The sequence below is a fragment of the Lissotriton helveticus genome, chromosome 6, assembly GCF_964261635.1.
Source record: "Lissotriton helveticus chromosome 6, aLisHel1.1, whole genome shotgun sequence".
Lineage (NCBI taxonomy): Eukaryota > Metazoa > Chordata > Amphibia > Caudata > Salamandridae > Lissotriton > Lissotriton helveticus.
In genome coordinates, this window is record NC_136067.1 from 580,978,719 (window position 1) to 580,999,627 (window position 20,909).

Genomic DNA, 20,909 nt, shown 5'->3' on the forward strand with positions numbered 1-20,909 from the left:
AGATTTGACCAGTGGATGGCATGGTTGACTAAGTTCGATGCACTGCTTAAATTGGCAAAACATGGTTTAGCCCTAGGATACTTTCAGATCAGCAGCTCTAGGTTCATGCACTTCTCATCCGTCCCCAGACCCTTTCTAGATCCAAACTGTGCTTTTGATAAAATAGAGTTACTATGTCCCCTTTCCTCTAGTCTCAATAGTAGTATTTTACTCATCAGTTTTACTGATGAGTCTAGGAGGGAAATCGGGCGGTAGCATTTTGGGTCTGATTTATCACCTTTTAAAAAACGGGTACAATTATTGAGACTGCCCAGGAGAGGGGGAATTACACACTTGCCTACTGGATAAAATACCCATGTTAAAATAGGGCCCCATGAATCCTTGGTGGCTTTAAATGCATCAACTGGCACCCCATCTGGGCCTGGTACCTTCTCACCTGAACGTTGGTTTCGGGCAAGGAGGATCTCCTCAAGATTAATATTTAAGGGGGAGGAGATTGCTACTTAATTTCCCCTTACCCATTATTGGGTGACTATTCTCCTGATTAAAGAAAATAGCAGACAAGTGTACGACCCATGCTTCACAGGAAACAAATGAGTTAAACTCCGGAATCAAATCATTTTTTTAAAAAAGGAGGCGTTAACCGAGGTTCAAATTAACTTAATGTCATTCGTCTAGCAGCTTGGGTCATTTTAGACCAGGGTGTAGAGTTTCCTGTAATGAAAAGTAGAACGTGGGTGAGGGAAATTCTAATGATGTGAGTCAGTAACTTGAAGGTTGGCTCTGCGAAAGAGAGTCAGCAGTGTATAGCTGGGAAACCTGATAATAAATGAATAAAGAAGAAACAGTTGCCGCTTCCTTTCTTACATGATGACGGGGATGGAATACGTGTAATTAGGTTTGCATGAAGGAGACTCTGTGAGCTTAAACACGTTAATTTCTAAAAAGTTTCTAGGGAGGAGCGTTTTTGATGAACATATGTTATTAGATGAGTCTGATATTAAAGTAGTGGGTTATGCTGGCACAAGGATCGAAATAATGGGGAGGAAGTGGATGACCCTCAAGTTTAAATCTGAGGGTGTGTACGGACAAGTGTATGTGACCAATTTTGGGTCAGATTTATTATGCTGGTGTCCTGGAAAAAAAATTTAAATATTATAATAAACTCCAGTGCTGAGGAACCTGTAATGGTGGTTGGATTCTATGTGAAGTGTGGAAGCCATACATTTTGAAGAAAGTCTCGTAATGTCAAACTATCCTCAAGTTTTTACGGATAAATTGGGTTTACTGAAAGGATTTTTTCTCCCAAGATAATATTGAAGAAGGGTGCTAGGCCTGTTCTGCACTAGGTGAGGAATGTGACAAATATAACGAGGGAGCCTTTACGTAAGGAATTGTATATGTTATTGGAACAGGGCCTAATTGAGCCAATTGAAGCATCTGAGTGATTGGCGCCTGTGGTAGTGGCACCGAAGGATTTATGACATCTGAACAAGGGCAAATGGATAGACAGACAACCTCTTCATAACATATCAGAGACTATTATTATTATGGGGGGTAGATCTATCTGTTTTAGACATGTTGTCTGTGTATCATCAGGTGATTTACAGGAAGGTTCTCGTCATTTAACATCTTTTGTGACACCTTTGGGGGTGATCTGGTATAAAAGGATGCTGTTTAGATTGGCATCAGCGTCTGCTGTTTTTCAGAGGGCGATGAAAAACATATTTAGAGACATCAGTCGAGTCATGTGCTTCCAGGATGACAGACTCACACTGGGAAAGGATGAAAGGGATCACGATGTGGTGTTTGGTGAGATGATGATGAGGTTGGAAAACCATGATTTGACAATAAAGAAAGAAAAGTGTCAGTTAAGGAAGAAGGAGGTGACATATTTGGGTCAAGTGTTGAATGCAAAAGAGAGTATTGTGAAGACTATCTAAAATACACCGGAACCAACAAACAAAGATGAGTTGAGATCTTTTCTTGGACTTGCTGAATATTGTTCCAAGTTTGTTAAGAATTTTGCAGAAATTGTGGAGCCATTGAGAGTGATCATGGCAAAGAATGTTGTGTTTGAGTGGAATGAGGATTGTATGTTGTCCTTTGGAAAGATAAAAGAGAGTATAGGACGGGCACCTACATTGGGGCATTTTGATAGAATCAGGAAGGACTTCCTGTGCTACAGATGCAAGTGGTATTGGATTAGGATAGGTTTTGATGCAGAGTGTGAATGGTGAAGAATGTGTAATTGTTTTTGCATCAAGGAGGCTGGGAGGTACAGTGATTGAGAGGGAAGCTCTAGCTAGATGTTGAGGCATCAAGCATTTTAATTTTTAAATTTTTTTTATTTGTTTTTATTGTTGCATCAATAAGCGAGTATAAAAAGAGAATCATCTGCTGGCGTAGCGTCAATATTCAGCCACAGTCAGCCGTTTGCGCAACTTTTTTTTATATATAAACATTGTTATTTGCATTTTTTGAAATAACTCAACAGTACAGCCATGGCATTGGTCGCTTAAGAGCCCCTAGACCCACTCCTGTACCTCCCCACTGACACTTTGCTGTTACGTCAATATATTGTACGTGTACATCATCCATCCCTCCTAGTAAACAGGTAAAGAAAAACTCTGCGCGTGCATCCCTATCCCTCCCCACCACCCCCAGCAGTGCTTTTAGGTATCATGTGCCTCCCTCCCCCAGCCCCCCATCAAGCCCATGGTAGTGTCGCCACTTAGACCATACCTTTCTGAATTTTCTCGGGCAGCCCCGTGATTTATATGTCACCCGTTCAGCCGCCATATAGAGGTCTAGCCCTCTCCTCCACTCCTCTACAGTCGGGGAGTTCGCTACTCCCCAGTATTTTGCGATGTCTCGCTTCGCTACCACTAGGGCTAAAACCAGAAACACCAGCCAGGGACGCGGGAGGTCGACATCGTTAGTCATTCCCAAGAAGGCCAGTTTGGGCTCCCGTGCAATAGGCACGGCCAGTACGTCTCTAAGTTCCGTAAATATGAGGTTCCAGTAGGTTTGTATAGCTTCACAGGACCATAGTGTGTGATAGAAATCCCCGTCTTCGGTCTGACAACGGAGACACTTAGCATCCATTACTCTCCCCATTTTGTGTAATCTCACCCTATCATAGTATGTCCTATGTAGCACGTTATATTGAATGAGGCGGAGTCGCGACTTAATCGCCACCTCGCGTGGGTGCATCAGTCCCAATCTATATCCTCAAGTGTTCCCACCTCCTTCTCCCAAGTGTCTCTTAGTCTTGCTAGGTCCCCCAGCATGTTGTTGGTGAGCGTTTTGTAAGTGAGTGAGACTGCCTTGCTTCGTATCTGCTCCTGTAGTAGCCTACCCTCTAGCGGAGCATACTCCGCGAGACCCTCCAGTTGCAGCTTCTGTGCCTTCCACGCATGGCGGAACTGAGTGTATTTAAAAAGCTGTGAGTGGTGGAGCCCATATTCAGATTTTAGGACCTGGAAGGGTTTCAGCGCCCCTTTAGCGATCACGTCCCCAACTGTGGAAATCCCAATGTCGTCCCACCTTTTAAAGCCTTTAAGCTTATGGAGTTCAGATAGCCACTTGCAATGCCAGAGTGGTGTCTGCCGGGTGGGTTTCCTATCCCAGTCTGTGCGCTTAGTGGCCTTAGTCCAGGCTGGTAGTGTAATATTCGTGGCCGGGAGCAGTACCGTCCTTGCAGGGCCGCCATACAGATACGTCATTAGGTTCTGCGGGGCGAGCTTGTGTCGCTCCAGCGCATATGTGGGATGATCTGCCGGGGCATGTAACCATTCTTTGATGGGGGTCAAGTGTTCCGCCCAATAATAGGCTTCAAGATTAGGGAGTGAGATCCCTCCGCTGTACTGGTGGCGTTGAAGCGTGGTCAGTGCTATCCTCGGGTGTTTGCCCAGCCATAAGAAAGTCCAGAGGTCAGAGTGGATTCTGCTCAGTACGCTCTCTGGAAGTAAATAGTACTCATTTTGCAGGGCATACAAGTACTTGGATAGTACAATCATTTTGTACATGGCAGCTCTACCCAGGAACGTCAGTGGCAATTGTCGCCAGCGCTCCATATCTGAGGTGGAGTTCTGCATTATCCTCTCTACGTTGTTAGTTAGTGATAGTCTCTTATCCAGGGTAATGTAGACGCCCAGATATTGGAAACCCTCCGCAGTGAAGGTCAATCTACCCGGCAATGTCTCCCTTCGGGTGCCCCCTCTGGGGTCATAGAGGACGGACTTGTGCCAGTTTATGGCATAGCCTGAGTATTGTCCATAACGGTCCAGTTCTAGAAATAGTTCCGGTACGGTGGTGTCAGGGTTAGTGATGTATAGTAAGACATCATCTGCGTATAGAGATAGTTTCTCTTGGGTCTGGTCCGCGTCCGTAACCCTGAATCCCGTAATTAGCTGGTTCTGTCGGATTCTGGCTGCCAGAGTTTCAATCGTTAGCGTGAACAGAAGGGGTGACAAAGGGCAGCCCTGGCGAGTGCCTCTTTGAATTTGGATTTCGCGGGACAGTCTCCCATTCACCCTTACCTTAGCACGCGGGTTGGTGTAGAGGAGGCGCACCCATGCCCGAAACTTGGGTCCAAAGCCAAATTTTTGTAAGACGCCTTCTAAGAATGGCCAGTGCACCGAGTCGAAGGCCTTCTCAGCGTCGAGGGAGAGAAACCAGTGTGGTGTTTCCCTGTCTCTCACCTCCTGCAGCCAGTTGTGCGTGCGTCGAAGATTGAGTTTCGTGGCCCTGTCGGGCAGGAAACCCGTTTGGTCCAAGTGTAGCAGCTCCGGTACTACCGATCTCAGCCGCTGCGCCAAGACTGTCGCAAGGAGCTTCACCTCCGTGTTCAGAAGGGAAATAGGCCGGTAAGACGCACAGTCCTCCCTTGGTTTACCCTCTTTGTGGATTGGGATTATTGTCACCATCGATAGGTCAGAGGGCAGTCTTCCCTCCTGGTATGCTTCTAGGAAGAGGTTCCCCAAGTGTGCGGCCAATATATCCGTAGTCTCCTTGAAGAATTCCGCCGGGAAACCATTCGGTCCCGGTGTTATCCCCGGTTTTAGCCCCGCGATGGCCACCGTAACCTCCTCTAAAGTGATGTCAGTCTCCAGAGTTATGAGGGTCTCCGAGTCTAGCATAGGCAGGTCGATTTGCGCCAAATATTGGAGCGCCTCCTTGCACAAGCCTAATTGTCTGGCTGTGTAGAATTGTTCGTAGTAGGCCGCAAAAGTATCCGCTAAGTGGGGATCTGTGGTAACCAACCCTCCCTTCGCATCACGGACATGTTCCACCCATCTCGCAGCCCGTTCTTTGCGACTAAGCCACACCAGCAGTTTGCCCGACTTATCTCCAACGTCGTAAAGGCGGTGAAGAGTGGCCAGGTTCTGCGTCCTTGCCTCCCCAGTCACCAACTCCCTGTATTATCGCTGATTGACCAGGAGCTTCCTCAAAGTGTTGTCGCTCTTTGTGGTTAAATGCTCCCGTTCTAGTCCCACTATGGTGCACTCAACTGCCGCTACCTCTTCTTGTAATCTCCTTCTCTCCGCCCCCAATCTGCTTTGTATTCTATCTCTCATCACCGGCTTTAGGGCTTCCCAAAGGGTCACCGCCGAGTCCACTGTCCCTTCGTTTTCAGCCAGATATACACGTGCATCTACTCTCACCCCCTTGAGTATCTCCTTATTTTTAAGGTCCCATGCAGAGAGGCGCCATGAGTCCCGTCTCATGCCCCTAGTCTGCCCCATCTGCACCAGGAGCGGCGAGTGATCAGAGAGTCCCCTTGCCATATATTCTGCTGTGACATCAATACCTATCTCCTGTCTGGACGTGAATATGTAGTCTAATCTAGAGAACACTTTGTGCGCCGCTGAGTAGAAAGAATATGCTGCCTGGGCCGGGTGCATCTGCCTCCAAACGTCAGTCAGGCCTATAGTGGTGACAATTTGGGCCAGCGGGGTCTGGCTCTCCCGGGTGAGCGGTGTGCCTGATCTGTCGAGTCCCCTATCCATCACGTCATTGAAGTCACCCCCCACTATTTAAAAGGTGTCTGCTGAATCAAGGAGTATGGTGGCTAGTGCCCTCAATGTGTTTGCCTGCAGCTTGGGTGGTGCGTATACAGATACCAACGTGTAGGTGCATCTAGGCCATGTCCCTTGGACCCCCACACAGGTTCCCAGCTGATCCCCCCCAGGTGCGCGTGACGTGGAATGAGGAAGAGTTCTTGATTAGGATTGCTACTCCTCTAGAGTCTGTCGTATATCCCGCATGCGCCAGGACTTTGTACCTTTCCCTAGCTAAGAAAGCGCAATTGGTGCCCTTAAGGTGAGTTTCTTGTAGGAAAATTATGTCTGGACCTATCCTCTTGAGATAATTACTCACCAACCCCCGTTTTATCTTGTTACCCAGGCCATGCACATTCCAAGTCAGCACGCTGAGTTTCTCACTGACTATAGATTGCGCCATTAATGTATCTGCCATATTGCAGTGCCTTTCAGGAGGTGTGGACAGTCGCCCTGGTCGAAGAAGAACATGCTGCACCATTGATCATGACTGTGTTTAACTAATTGCATCCCCCCTCCCTCCACCCCATTTCCCGACAACCAAACTATTTGAACACCCTCATTCCCCCCCTCCCCCACCCCACCTCCACCTCCCCGCCATCCCACCCATGCAAACATTGACGGCTAGGAGTGCCGGGTAATGAAGGTCTGTCGCCCTCCCCCAAACAACCCCAACTAAAGAAAGTCTATTGTATCCACTGGAACTCTCAAGTGGCCCTTCAATAGTTAACAGTCCCAGTATGAACTGGGTGGGCCAAGCCGGGTCGTGATACGCGACCTGTGCTAAGATAGTTCAACTGAAAAACAAAAGGTAGGATCCTACCCCAAAGCAAAGAAAAACAGAATGATAGCCACTTGCGTGTCCCAGTGCAAGAACTGCAACTCAGAGTCTCAGTTCCACGATTCTTCAGGAGTGGGAGCCTTGCGTTGCTATTTCTTGGCCTTCCGTTGTGCCCGTGTCTTAGCCGGGCTTTTTCGAAAACTGGCGGCTGCCATCTCCGTTCGGATTCTACGACCCTCCTCATCCGCTTCCCGCAACATCGGTCTCTCCTCCAGCCAATGCCAGGCCTAATCCGGACGGGTGAAGAAATGCGATCTTCCTTTTAATAACACCTTCAGTTTCGCAGGGAAGAGCAACATGAAGCATTTTAAGTTTTATGAGTGGAGTATTCCTTTTAAGATCAAACCTGATCATAAACCACTCATTTACTTATTCTAAGGAGGTTGAGGATTAGAGGGTGCCATTACGCTATGGATATCAAGGTGGATGTAACCCGTTCTTGATCACAATTTTGAGACGGAGTACGTCAAAGGTTGTGAGAATGTTATTGCGGATTGTTTGTCCAGGTTGCCTGTAACCGAAGGAGAACACAAGGCGAGTGAGGTGATGCCGAAGGAATTTGAGAGAGGTGATTGCAGATTGTTAGGATAGTGGAATGGCTTAGGATGTGATGAATGGAGGTGATGGAGCGCCCTCTATCAGAGGGTAGCCATGGACAAGGAATTCGTGTTGAGAGAAGTGGGGAGTAGAGTTGTTCAAGGTTGGCTTGAGGAATATGTGTTGAGCAGGGAGCTGAAGGAATATTTCAAACTGAGGGATGAGTTGAGTGTGGTCGAAGGTAAGGTGATGAGAAGTAATCAAATTATTCCTCCTTTTGGTGTTTGGAACTGGATTGTTGTACTAGCCCATGAGCGACATCCGGGGAGGAACATCACTAAGAGGAGTGTGCATCAATCTTATTGGTGGCCTGAGATGGATTGTGATGTTGAAGAAGCGGTGAAAACATGCCTGGCATGCGTGAATAGTGACAAGACCAAAGTGGTCAGGCAGCCGGCAGCCACCCTTGGAATGTTTGGATTTCCCGATGAGGCTGTGGGAAAGATTAGCCATTCATTTTATTGGTCCTGTAGGCAGACTTGGTGTAAGAAACAGTTATATTTTGATAATAGTAGATTATCATACCAAGTGGTTTGTCACAATAACGTTAGAGAAGGTCACAGCTGCTAATGTGATTGAATTCTTAGAGAAACCTTTCATGGAGGAAGGGATTCCTAAGACCTTAGAGTCAGATAATGGGGTACTGTTTATTTCTCGAGAGATGGAGGATTATCTTTCCCGGATGAGCATCATTCATGAAAAAGTGGCCTTGTTTAGGCCACAAGCCAATGGATTGGTGGAAAGGTTTAACAGGATGGTTATGGAAAACATCCAACTTTGTTAGTTAACCAGCTTTCGTGGAAGAAGGAATTGAGGAAGATGGTGTGGGCACACAGGACAACACCAAATTCGGTGATTGAAGTGTCACCCTTTGTTTTTCTGAAGGGAAGAGAGCCAGGGGGAAAATAGTGGCCTGTGTGGTTAAATAACACAAATGATGTATGGATTGACCCTAAAGGTATCAATGAAAGAATTTCTGGTCTTCAAGATGAAATCAAGAGATACTAAGGGGCTGATTACGATGGCAGGCGGTCCGCCATCAACCTCAATATTCCCACCGCCACATCAGGATGGTCGGTGGGAATGTGGTTGGTACAGCGGCGGATGGACAGACCGTCTGCCGTGGTCCCGCAAGGTGGTCCTTTTGCGCCCACCTTGCGGGACATGGTACACTGGGGGTACACTGGCGGTGCCTTGCAGGCTCCGCCATGTGCATTTTGATGCCTGTCTTTTTGGGTGGAGATTCCGCCGCAAAAAGACAGGCGGTGAATGCCTTTGGGGGCCCGTTGCGGGCCCGTGGGGGGTTGAGGAGTGGGGTGCTGCACATGGGGGGTACCCATGGTAACCCCCTACATATGCATGTACAAGGTGGCAAGCATCGCACGGTGCCTGTCACGTTGTACATACATATGCAAAACATGTCTTTTTACAATGTGGCGGGTGCTACCGCCCGCCACAATGTAATAATACGGGATGCGCCCGCCAGTGTGGCAGGTGCATCGTAATTTGCATTGCGAGACCACCGCACCTATGGCAGGGGGTCCCTTTTGCCTATGCGACGCCCGCCATCGTAATCGACCCCTAAGATTTGAAACGGAAAGTGAAGAGACAATGGTTAAGGGAAGGATATTGGGTGGTTATAAGGAAGGGTGGAATTGTATGTAAAGGAGAGAGCAGATTTACTGAACCACAGAAAGTAAAAGAAGTGAAACGCAACCTAGTGGTTCTCTGTGAAGGCACTACTTGGAGTTTTGAAAATGTGTATAAAGTAAACAGACCTTTGTTAGAGGTCAGTGATGAGTAATTCTTGTCATATTAATTATAGAGCGAGGATATTGTTTTATCACTTCAAATCTTTTCTTCATCCGAAATTCTTTTCATGTTTGGTACATTGCAAGTATACTATGCAGTTACATTTTCTTGACATGTGTAATGTATTCTTTATGTTTTTCTTTGGGAATGTTGTGAACATGTGTTATTAATGCATTAGTTGATAAGAATATTAACTGTTGAAAATTGCGTTGCAAAAGGATATGTGTAGAGTTTCCTGTAATAAAAAGTAGAACGTGGGTGAGGGAAATTCTAATGATGTCAGTCAGTAACTTGAAGGTTGGCTCAGGGAAGGAGAGTCAACAGTGTATAGCTGGGAAACCTGATAATAAAAGAAGAAAGAAGAAACGGGTGCCACCTTCTTTCTTAAACAGGGCTCTTCCTGTAACACCTTCTTCTTAGCCACTAATACCTGCTTATAATTACTTACACAGAAGCTTAATGACTGCATAATCCCTAGGGGAATGGTGTAGGGTCAATTTCAAAAGCTGGGAGGCCTGGATGCTAATATTTATGGGTCTTTAGGGTCATGTAAGGAGGGAATTTATTTTGCAAGTGATCTGCAAGAAAGAACTGTCCATGATCCAAATGCGCCTCGAGACAGTAATCACACTCTACTGTATTCCTACTTACTACTTGGTATAGTACTCCACTCTGATCTATTCCTGTCCATTAAATGTGTACACTGTTTGGTTCGGTCTAACTAGGGTAATATTAGCTACATGTACGGGGTTTATGGTTTTATTAGCCCCCCCACCAAAAGAGGGTAATACTACTGGATTGTGATCATTCATAGTGGTAGGAATAGTACTGGAGGTACAAACCAGATCACAAGAATAGGTGAAGTTCAAGACAGGCTCAAGAATGCTATGAGCATTTCTCCCAATAAATGAGGGGGTAACATTCCCATTGGCTTATTGCTTACAATCTGGCAGGAGGAGGTATTATTTAGAAATTAGGGATTTCCTTATTGTTTATGATAATGTCTTCAATATCTCTGGTTTTCACTTTAAAGAGGTCTTGTGCAAGTGGGTCCTTTGCTCGCTATTTAGTTTATATTATAACAGTTATGTTTAGCTGGAGAACCACCTAATCCTAATATAAATGGGGTCTGTTACAGTCAGATTAGGTGCTTTGCTTATTCAGTTGACATCCTTTTAAATGAACCTGAGTCTACCTTGCCTGCATTTTTGCAGAAGCTAATAGGCTTTCGCAAGTTTTACACTTGAATGTTCCCAATATCTGTACCACTTCAGAACTTCTTAGCAGTCCAAATGTATTGTTTTGACAGCAGTGCAGATGAAAGAAGCAGTATTACTTCTACAATCTGAAAGATTCATTAAAATATCTTCTAGAGTTTACATCACGTTTGAAATTCATGAACACGGTGTTGGAAAATATATCCACCCTAGGAAGCAAGATACTAGTTCGTTAGTATTGTCTCATAAAAACATCGTTTGTTTAGGAAGAAACATTCAGAAACATTCCTCTTCTACAGGGCTTAACTGGAGCATGATATGTTGTTTTCATATTATATAACTGACTGCTTATGGATTGTAAAAAAAGATGTAATGGTAAATAACATATATTTTAATGACTGTTTCTGACTGCAATAGTTAACATGTTGCTATGTGAAGTAAGCATTAGAAAGAGAAATAAAGGTCTGACGTTACAACGCAGGCTATTACAACGCCTGCCTTTACAACGCGGTTTTTACATCGCAAACCTTTACAACGCATTGCGCTTAAAGGTGCTGGATAGTGAAAAGTTTAATTTTCTATTCCAACTCCAGTCCCCGTGGACACTAGGGAAGGTGTTGGATAGAAAATTAAACTTATTTCCTATCCTAGAGCGCCCCCAGCGCCCCCCAGCGCAATGCGTTGTAATAGTTTGCGTTGTAATGACCGCGTTGTAATGGTAGTGCGTTGTAAAAGTTTCGTTGTAAAGGTTGTTCACCGTCTCAAGGATATGTACACTGGTTTTTAAATGTTTTGGAACAGATCTAAAATTAACGATTCGTAATTAAATATCTCTGACTCAAATTTACCTTTGATTGCTTTTAAGAATCATTTAATGCTCTTATGAAAAAAGGTTTATCTACCAGCAATGAAATGCATCAAGGTAGGATATATTAAAAAACAAATGGTATACAAGTGATCTGAGCGCTGTGAAGAGCCAGCTTACAAGCCTCCCTAGGTGCCACGCCAGGTGTGGAAAACACATTTCTCATCCAGAACGGAATACTTAAGAGCAGATTATAGACAAATTGCTGGAAAGAAAATGCATAATTTGTAGTAAAATGTTGGTGAGATATGAAGAACTGAGTGTCATTACACGACACAAAGAAATTTTGGGGGCTAATATGTGTACTAGAGCAAGATGATCATGTGCACTGCAACATCACTGCAGAAAGAAGGAGGTTGCATAATAGGAGCAGTACTATGATGAACAAGCAAAACTAGAAACTGTTCTGTTCTGTGATGTCTTGGAAATAATGGAAGAAATTATTACTAGGGTTCTGGTGGTCGCTAGCCATAACAGTACCACGTGACTCAACACCATACACTTTTAATGTTTAAAAGCAGTTCTGAAGTGTGTAATGTTCCATTGACACTTTAGAAGATGGAAACCAACCCACTCATGGAAAGGATTGAGTTTGCATCCTGGAAACAAAAAAGAAAGCACCAACAACCCACAAAGTTTTACAACCATTGCACTATTGCATAGTGAACATAAACTTCTGCCCACCTAGAATTAAATGAGCAAGAGGACTGGATGATTCAGAAGAAAATTCTTCCACTGGAGCAAACTGGCTTCAGAAAAACAGAGCAGAGGCCTTAGACAGCATTATGGCCATCAACCTAATGACACAAGAAGCTCATGTCCATTGCACTTCTACTTGACCTCAGTGCCACCTTAGAGTAAATAGGGTGACACTTTGGTGAAATTAACTTACTAGTGTTTCCCATTAACCCTCTCATCTGCTATTTGTCTACTTCACACGGATTGTTGGTTTAGTGATGAACACTGGAAATTATACCTAACTAAGTGGGAAAATATAGATGGATCGAGGCCTTAAGCAGGGCTGCTTGCTAGTCCCACTACGTTTTAATCTGTTCAGGCTAAAACAAGCAGAAACTGATCTGGGGTTACTTGTGATTCCCTCTGGAAGGGACCTGGACTGCCATTTGTGCTGGACTGTTCCTACTGGAACAGGATCAAATCTAATTTGTATGTGGCTGGTCTCTGTCTTGAGTGGTTTAGTTGTCAAAAAAGGATAAACTGCAATGTAGCCTGAGAAATTACCCCAGGTTGGATTAATTCACTTCTTTCACCTGTCACCTGTCACTTTTTTGTAGGGCGGATTTCCACACGCACACCAGGGGATTTTTAAGAATCATTAAAAAGTAAGACATGCAAATAAATTCACAGCTGTAAATCTGTGTTACACTCATGGCTGACTTAAAAAAACACATTTTTAACTAAGGTGTACATCTTTGAGCCCTATATACACTTTCAATGACAGGATACTGAAAAAAACAGTCCCACTAATGGGGACTCTTGTATAACAGAAACAGTTGTTTTGATATAAGTTAAGTTTACAAAATACTAAAAACAATTCTGACAAAGTATGTCTATGGTAATAACATGAAATTATGGAAACAAATAAATTAGGTGAGAAAATGAATCTTTCTTGTTTTTCTCTTATGTACTGTTGTGGTTTTATGAAGTTTCAAAAAGGAAACCCCTAATATCAGAGAATGGGTACGGGGGGACAAGGAGCTGGTTCAAGAGGTCAAGAAGCCGTCGCTCCTTGTTGGGCCGGCGCGGCAATGCCCTACAGGTCCCGCAAAGGGTTGCTTTAGCATTGGGCATTGCAGCGCCGGGCCAACGATGAATCATGACATCCTCTAGGGGATGTATGAGGGCAACATAAACAGTCCCATTGACTGTACATTCCCATTAGCCTGGCACAGGCACTCTCCACACTCTTAGAGATCATGCCTTGTAACCCCCCCCTTTCCCCTAGTGTTCCTCTGGAACCCTAGCCCTTTTATTGAATTTTGTGGTTTTATGAAGCACAAGAAAATACTCTGAAGCAAAAAAAAATACTGAAAAGATAAAAATAATAAACAGGTTAACAGAAGTCAAAACAACAATAACTCAAATTAAACATTCCTTTCCCACATGTTGTTTTTAAATTCAAGAGGGAAAAGAGAAAAGCAAAGCATTTGCAAACAGCCTGAGTCTGTAAAATGACAAATACAAATTTAAATTAAGAAACTTACCGGAACTGAGATCTGTGGGTTACCCTTCAGTTTGCCCAACAAAGTGTGACCTTCTACGTTAACTGGAGCTCTGGGACCTATGTTTATCGTTTCAATCTTGATGCAGTCGATAAAGAGTGACACTTTGTCATTTTCCACACTGATTAAAACTTTATGCCACTGAGAATCAAACAGGAAGGGCAGGTTGAAGAACCGAGCAGCATGAAGCCTCCCGTCCAATCCTTTGTAAAAGAACTCAATGGACTTTGCTTGGCCGTTAATCTTCACTGCAACTTGCTCACGCCCATAAGAATCCCAAATCTGCCAGATGCTCCAGTTTTTCTGAACTGTATTTCCAGTCATGCGGAAGGTAGCCAGAAATGAATATTCCTCTGGAAATCCATCGGGATAGAGAAATCTGAAAGGATAAATCGTTTCATAAGAATTTACAAATGCCTAAAAAACAATTAAAGGATTTTTACAACTGAAATATGTAGCGTTTTGTCACTGTTATAGGTTCCATACATTTAACACTTTCTGTGAAATAACATTATACATGTTTGAAGACCATCGTATTTTGCAAAGGATTTAATAACATTAACCAGCATGTGGTAGCCGAGTATTGCACTTAACTATTCTGATATTTCATTGTGAGACCCAAAAGGCCTCATGAAAAAGTAGCTAAAGAAATATCTGTCTTGTTTGGCTGTTTAGAATGAAAGTTGTCCCACACACCTGGGCTATTACTAGGGATTAACTGGGCCTATTTCACAAATGTAAACGTACACTTTTGAGTAATTTTACGACTGTCTTCTATTCGCAGATGTATTTTCCTAGTAGTATCCTTACTACAGTATCTCCGCACATAAAAGATAGGACAGTCCTAGCTTTTAATGTGCAGAGACTTCGCAGTTGTAAAGCTACTACTAGCAAAATATCTTTGTGAAAAGCAAACAATCGCAAACTTGCACAAAAGTAATGTTTTTTCTTTCTGAATCAGGCCTGTAGCTTCCTCCCAAGCCTCGGAGCATGTAAATGATTATGCCATGCACAGAGCTCGGTATTGCACCTCTTTATCCTTCAGCATGTAACGTTTAACTTAATATTCTACATCATGTGTTCTATCAACCTCACCCAAATACTTACATCACTGTTCTAGGGAGTCCTTCACGAACCAAAAAGGGTCACATCTCCTCTAACTCACAAGGATATTGTGATGGAATCATGATGTCATCGGGTTCCAGGTTGTGGAACCTGAGGACATTGAGTGTTCTGGACCGAAGAATGGGTATAACGGGCAGAGAACAGAGGTGTAAGGTGTTGTTGTACCTCCAGGCAATCCTGAATACAATACTTAAAGCTCTATTGTTTTATGTACTTTGTATAAGTGGCGGCCAGTTGCCTGGAGGTGAACCCACAGGAATTGCGTGCTACTTTCAATGAAAAGATCTTTTGGGTCTAAGGCACTCTTTGCGATGGAGAGTCAAGAGGATACAGAGGCATCTATTTTCTTTCTTCTCAAGCAACTATTCCAATTCCTGATTTATCATACTGTTTGGTGAGTATTAGAGAAGTCAGGAAGAGTTGCGGTACCTTTGATGGAACTGCCACCCGTTGGCTCTTATGTTTAAAGCCACATTCCAAGGTAAGGCTTCTGTCCTCATTCTAGGGTCAAACAAAGCTGGCGTTCCAGTGCAGAAACCATGTTAACAGATCAAGCATGGTATGTTGCTTCGCACTTCTATTTGCATGTCGTCTTCCAGTGTCACGCGGCATGTCTGACGCAGCCGCGGTGTTAGACCTGGCTTTTACTGCTGGTTTATCCCCAGATTGTTTGCTTTGTGGCCGTCTGTTTCTAACCTGTTTTTGTTGGTTTTATGACTTTGGGCACTTCACCACTGCTGATCAGTGCTAAAGTGCCTATGCTCTCCCTGTAAATTGTATGTATGGATTGGTGTTTCCATAATTGGCTGATTTGAATTACTAGTCAGTCCCTAGTACAGTGCACTGTGTGTGTCCAGGGCCTGTAAATCAAATGTTGCTAGTTGCAGCACTGATTTTGCCACCCAGATAAGCAGCCTGTAAATGTATCTCAAGCCTCCATTGCAGAGCCTGTGTGCAGTCTAATACTGCCATGTCGACTTGGCAAGTGCACAGACTTGCCAGGCCCTAAACTTCCCTTTTTTTTACATGTTAGTCACCCTAAGGTAGACCCAAGGTACCCCTGTAGATAGGGTGCAGTGTATGTGAAAGGTAGGACATGCCCTGGTGTGTGTGGCATGCCCTGATAGTGAAATACTTCCAATTTCGTTTTACACTATTGCAAGGCTACCTGTTCCCATAGGATAGAATGGGGAGTATGCTAATAACATCTTATAACCATAACTACCCCTGGGAACAAGGTAGGAAAATAAAGTTTAGTATGCCTGAACTTAGAATGTTAAAATGCATCTTTTAATGAGGGTGATTGTTACATTCTGTGTTTGAAAATGCCACTTTTAGAAACTAGGTATTTTGTTGCTTAGCCATCCAGTGTGCCTCTGCTAGGATGTGTATTGACTGTCTGGCTTTGGAGTGACAGGGGCTGGGGATGTGCAATGGCTCAGATAGTCTGGATGAGTCAGCGCTAGGCTGAATAGGCCTGGTCTGCATTTAGAGTGGTGGGAGGAGTAGCAACTGCACCTGAATAAGGCTGTGCCTGCCTTCCACAATGATGGCTCTGCCCCACTGTGGTGTGTCTGGGGCCAGGGCTCACACTGACAATGGAGGTTGTTGTGCACTTGCAAAGTGTCTCTGTAGAACTGGTTTGAACTGAGCTCAGAGCCCTTGGCCAGACGAGAACAAAGAGATTTACTATTTAAAAGGAGGGGCCCAGACTTTTAGATCACTGCTGAACTGAGGAACCTGCCAGGAAGAAGGTTGCTCCTGTCTTGGGCAGGGAAAGGACTGTACTGCTTTCATCATCCTGCAATTAGAGTTTTCTCCAAGGGCTTGAAGTAGAGTTCCTGTTGGAAGTCTCAGGGATAGAAAAGGCTTCAAAGATCACATCTGGGAAATCAAGAGGAACCTTTGCCAAGGAGAAGAGCTGGAGAAACTGAGGAGGAATACTTCCCCTGTGCTGAGTGCAGTCTGGGGTAGTCTGACATGGCTATTTACTGCCAAGGAAAGGAAAAAGGGACTTTGCTATTTGCTGTGTGTAACGTATAAAGTTGCGCCATACGCCGCGTGGTGCCTCACGCGGCGTGTGACGATATGTTTAATGGCTCGTGATAAACATATTGTTATTTGAATGTCTAGTCATCCGTGCATGGTCGTCGGATCTACGGTTAGCCATTGTAACCGTTGGCTTGCCGCTGATTAGACGCTCCGTTGGAGTTTGATACTTGGAATAAAATACTTAATTCAAAATCCAAGTGCCTCCTTCAATCCATCATAACATTTGGCGACGAGGGTGGGATTAAAACCTCAAATCTATTAGCGAAAACCACTCTGCCTGACCAATGTTTGCCAGTAGTTCATGAATTCTTGGGAGGGGGTGACAGTCAATGATAATGTTCTTGTTTAAAGAGCGCAAATCCGTACATAACCTAATTTTTCCAGTCTTTTTTCGAATAACTACAATTGGTGCGACCCATTGGGAAGAATTGATAGGGGAAATGATACCTTGCTTGCATAAATCATCTAACATTCCTTTTAATTCTGTTCTTACGCTCAATGGAACTGATCTGACTTTGTGTGCTACAGGTTGAGCTCCTGGAATTAACCTTATTTTATGCTCAAATCCTTTCACGCTGCCAACCATTTCTTCAAAAACGGGTTTAAATTCTGAAAAAATGTCTTGAATATTTACATTAGAATTCTCTATGCTGGCCACAGGAAGTCTATCAGAAACTGCTTTGAACTTAGGTAAATCCCCAACTTTGATGGGATTATCGTCACCAGGAACTAGATAAAGTCCCATCAAGGCTAACCCAACATATTAATATCTTTCTCTCCAAACGCTCTTGGATTGACATCAGATTTCAATACCTTAACTCTTTTGTCCCATTTTTCATAAAAAGTAGAATCTCTGAGGATAGTATATGGCGAACCCGAATCCGCCATGACCTGTAATTGAACATTATCAATAATGGCGGAACATAAAGGACCTTTGATAGATTCTACATCGTCATTTGAATCCAAAGTTACAATGATGTTTTTAAAGGAATTTGAACAAGCATCTACATCAATGTAATTAATATTAGTGTTTTTCTTTGCAAATCTACAAACGCCTTGAAAGTGGCCAATTTTTTTACAAATAGAACAACGTTTTTTGATAGCTGGACAGTTTGTAGCGTTTCCTAAATGCTCCTTTGAACCACATCTGTAACAGAAAACGTTCTTTTTCTTTTGAAAAGGTTTGAATTGAATTTTGTTTTTAGGATTAATTGTACAAACTGCACCTTCTTGGTCAGAATCAGAGCAATCTAGAACGTTAATTCCTTGTTTAGGCTGTTCTATTACTACCTTACTGGTTAACGTGGAGCGCTCAATACTAAGAGCTAGGTAGATCTCCAATGGCTTGAAACTGAGCTTGCCCCTTGTTCTGAAGTCTCAGGGACACAAACACTTCACCCCCAGCAACCCTGAACTTCCTTGCTGGGAGTTCTAACCTGCTAAGAGTTGGCTGCTGTTTTTTTAGACCTCTGGAGGCTGTGCTGGGAGCTGGAAAAGTAACATAACTTTGAGAAGCGCAACGCATCCGTATCTGAATCTGATGGATCGCCAAAGAAATCATTGCAGTGCCTGCCTGTGGCTCTAGAAATCGACGCATGCTGCATCGAGTGCACCAATCTCCAAAGTCCGAGATCACCACACTGATTCTGACGCAAGCCCTGCTGTGTGGCTGCAAGAACCCACGAATCGTCCCAGATCGTCGTAGTGCATTAAGGTGCCAAGTCTGTTGCATCATTGGGGGACGCAGTAAGAAACTGATTCATCACCTCCCCGTGCTGTAAGAAACCGACGCATCACCTCCTCTCCAGTAAGGAACCAACGCATCACCTCCCGTGCGCAGCAGTAACGAACCGATGCATCACCTCCCCCGAAGCAAGGAACCAACACATCACCTGCCCTGAGTGTAAGTAACTGAACCTTCCCTGCGACCCTTTTTATTTATGTGCGTGACTTTGTGTGAAAAGTGTCACACTTGCAAGTTGCTTTGAATTGAACTATTTCTACCATTTGGAAGTCATATTTTTATTATTGTTTTGTGGATTTTTGTCATTTGGTCTTGTTTTGGTTTAGATAAAGATTACTTATTTTTCTAAACCGGTGTGTTGTCCATTAATACGGTTTTCACCGTATTACTTGGTGAGTACACAAATGCTTTTCACATTGTCTCTGAGATAAGCCTGTCTGCTCGTGCCAAGCTACCAGGGGGGTGAGTAGGGGTTATTTTACCCTAACTAGAAGCAAGGGTCCCTATTTGGACAAAGGTACCTACCTCTGCCAGCTAGAGATCCCCATTTCTAACACGTGGCCGTCTTGGATTTGGGCTGTTTCATGCGCTGTGCGTGTATTCCTTTTCGGTTTTAACATTTTCCCCAGCAACACTGACATGCACAGTTGGAGAACACTCATGCTTGCAGTTTGTTTCACACCATTTACGCTGACGCGAACAGCTTGATGTGCTTGGCTGTGGAATTTACACTGACGTGTACAGTTTCTTCCATCGTTGTTTTGTGAAGGAAATTTGTTCCCGCTGATATTCACAGCAATGCATTTTAAGGAATGTACTGTGTTTAAAGTTTTTTTTCTCCTTCATTTTACCACAGAATGTATTTTTCCTCTTTTCATTGGTACACCCTGCTATCATTCTTTCATGTTTTTGGGGTATTCAGTGAAATATTTAATTGCAAATATAAGTAAATCAGAACCTACTGTCTCTAACATCACTGTTGTTAACCCGAATTTCACTATCAGCCCACCAGAACCTTTCTGATCATCTGGAAATGAGCCACTTTTAAAATGGTTGGAGTGGAAGAATTAGTTTTGAAACTACCTGGCAGCAATTAACGAGAAGAATACCATCAGTCATCAGAATGTCAGCAGAGCAGAAAAAAAGAATATTACTTAATTCAGTAGGCACTTTAGCACTAGAGGTGTGTTTAAAAATGCTAAAAAGGTGGTGGTGGTGGGTGATGTAAATGTCTTTGATCCAACATTATCTGATTTAGATAATTATTATGCACCAGAAGTGTGTATTGGAATTTCTAGCTAAAGGTTTTTTCAAAGGAAACAGGCTAAGAAAGCAACCGTGGATGACTAGTTTGCTGAAATGAAGAAATTAGCTTTAGATTGTAAATTTGGGGTCCTAAGTGATGATCTCATAAACGACCAAGTTGTTATTCATGCCAATAATGCTGCTATACAGGAGCATTTATGGGTTAATGGGAACTCCGATTTGAATGTTGTTTTAGCTATAGTTTGCCGGGCCAAATTATCTAGTAGTGGGGCTTGTGTGTTAACACAAGATGTGAAGGAGTATGAAAGTGTAAGCAAAATTCAGAACAAAAATAAAACAACTAGATACAGGAGAAATTACACTAAAACTAGAGAACTGAGTAGGTGTTACAGATGTGGTAGTAATGAGCATTTGACTTACAGTAAAATTGCCCAACTATTAAACAGGGCTGCAGTATTTGTGGTATTGTGGGACATTTTGGTAAGGTTTGCATAAGGAAAAATAAATTAATTAAGTGTGTGAATGAATTAGTTTGTAAAGAAAATGATGGAAGTTCAGAGGAAGGTGAGGATGGTTCAAATAAAGCTGGCAGCTTAAGTAGTAATTTAACATAAATGACAGACCTCAAAAATCACAACCTGAATGTTGGATGGCTATTGGGGGGTGTCGTTAAAAGTCTACGTAGATTACGTGTCACCTTACACTATTATAAATGAAGATATTTTGAATGTTAAGTTTGTAGATAAAGTAGGGACCAAACTTCTTGAACCTGGCAACAATCTTGAAGGATATAGTGGAGAACGTATTGATATTATATGGTTTATTGGTTTAGTTTTACATTTAAGAACAGGAATGCCACAGGCAAACTGTATGTTGCTAAAATTGGACCCCTAGTACTAGGATGGTTTGATAAGGGTAATTTACACATAGTATTAGATCCTAACAATCTGGACAAAATTTTAGTTAGTGATTAAGGTGCACAGATGGGAAAATATTTGACAATGCATTTTTCCAAAGATTTTAAAGCGCAAATTTGGAAAACTGAAAGGATTCGAGCATAAAATTGTGTTAAAGGACTGTGC

The 20,909-nt window shown here is 43.4% G+C and overlaps 1 protein-coding gene across 1 annotated transcript in view; it reads right to left on the reverse strand.

Moving 5' to 3' along the window:
* COL9A1 (collagen type IX alpha 1 chain) overlaps window positions 1-20,909 on the reverse strand; it is a 410,236-nt gene that overhangs the window by 319,095 nt on the left and 70,232 nt on the right. Inside the window, exon 5 of the mRNA XM_078648015.1 lies at window positions 13,623-14,019. Coding sequence (XP_078504141.1) covers window positions 13,623-14,019 — 397 coding nt within the window. The remainder of the gene's footprint in view (window positions 1-13,622; window positions 14,020-20,909) is intronic.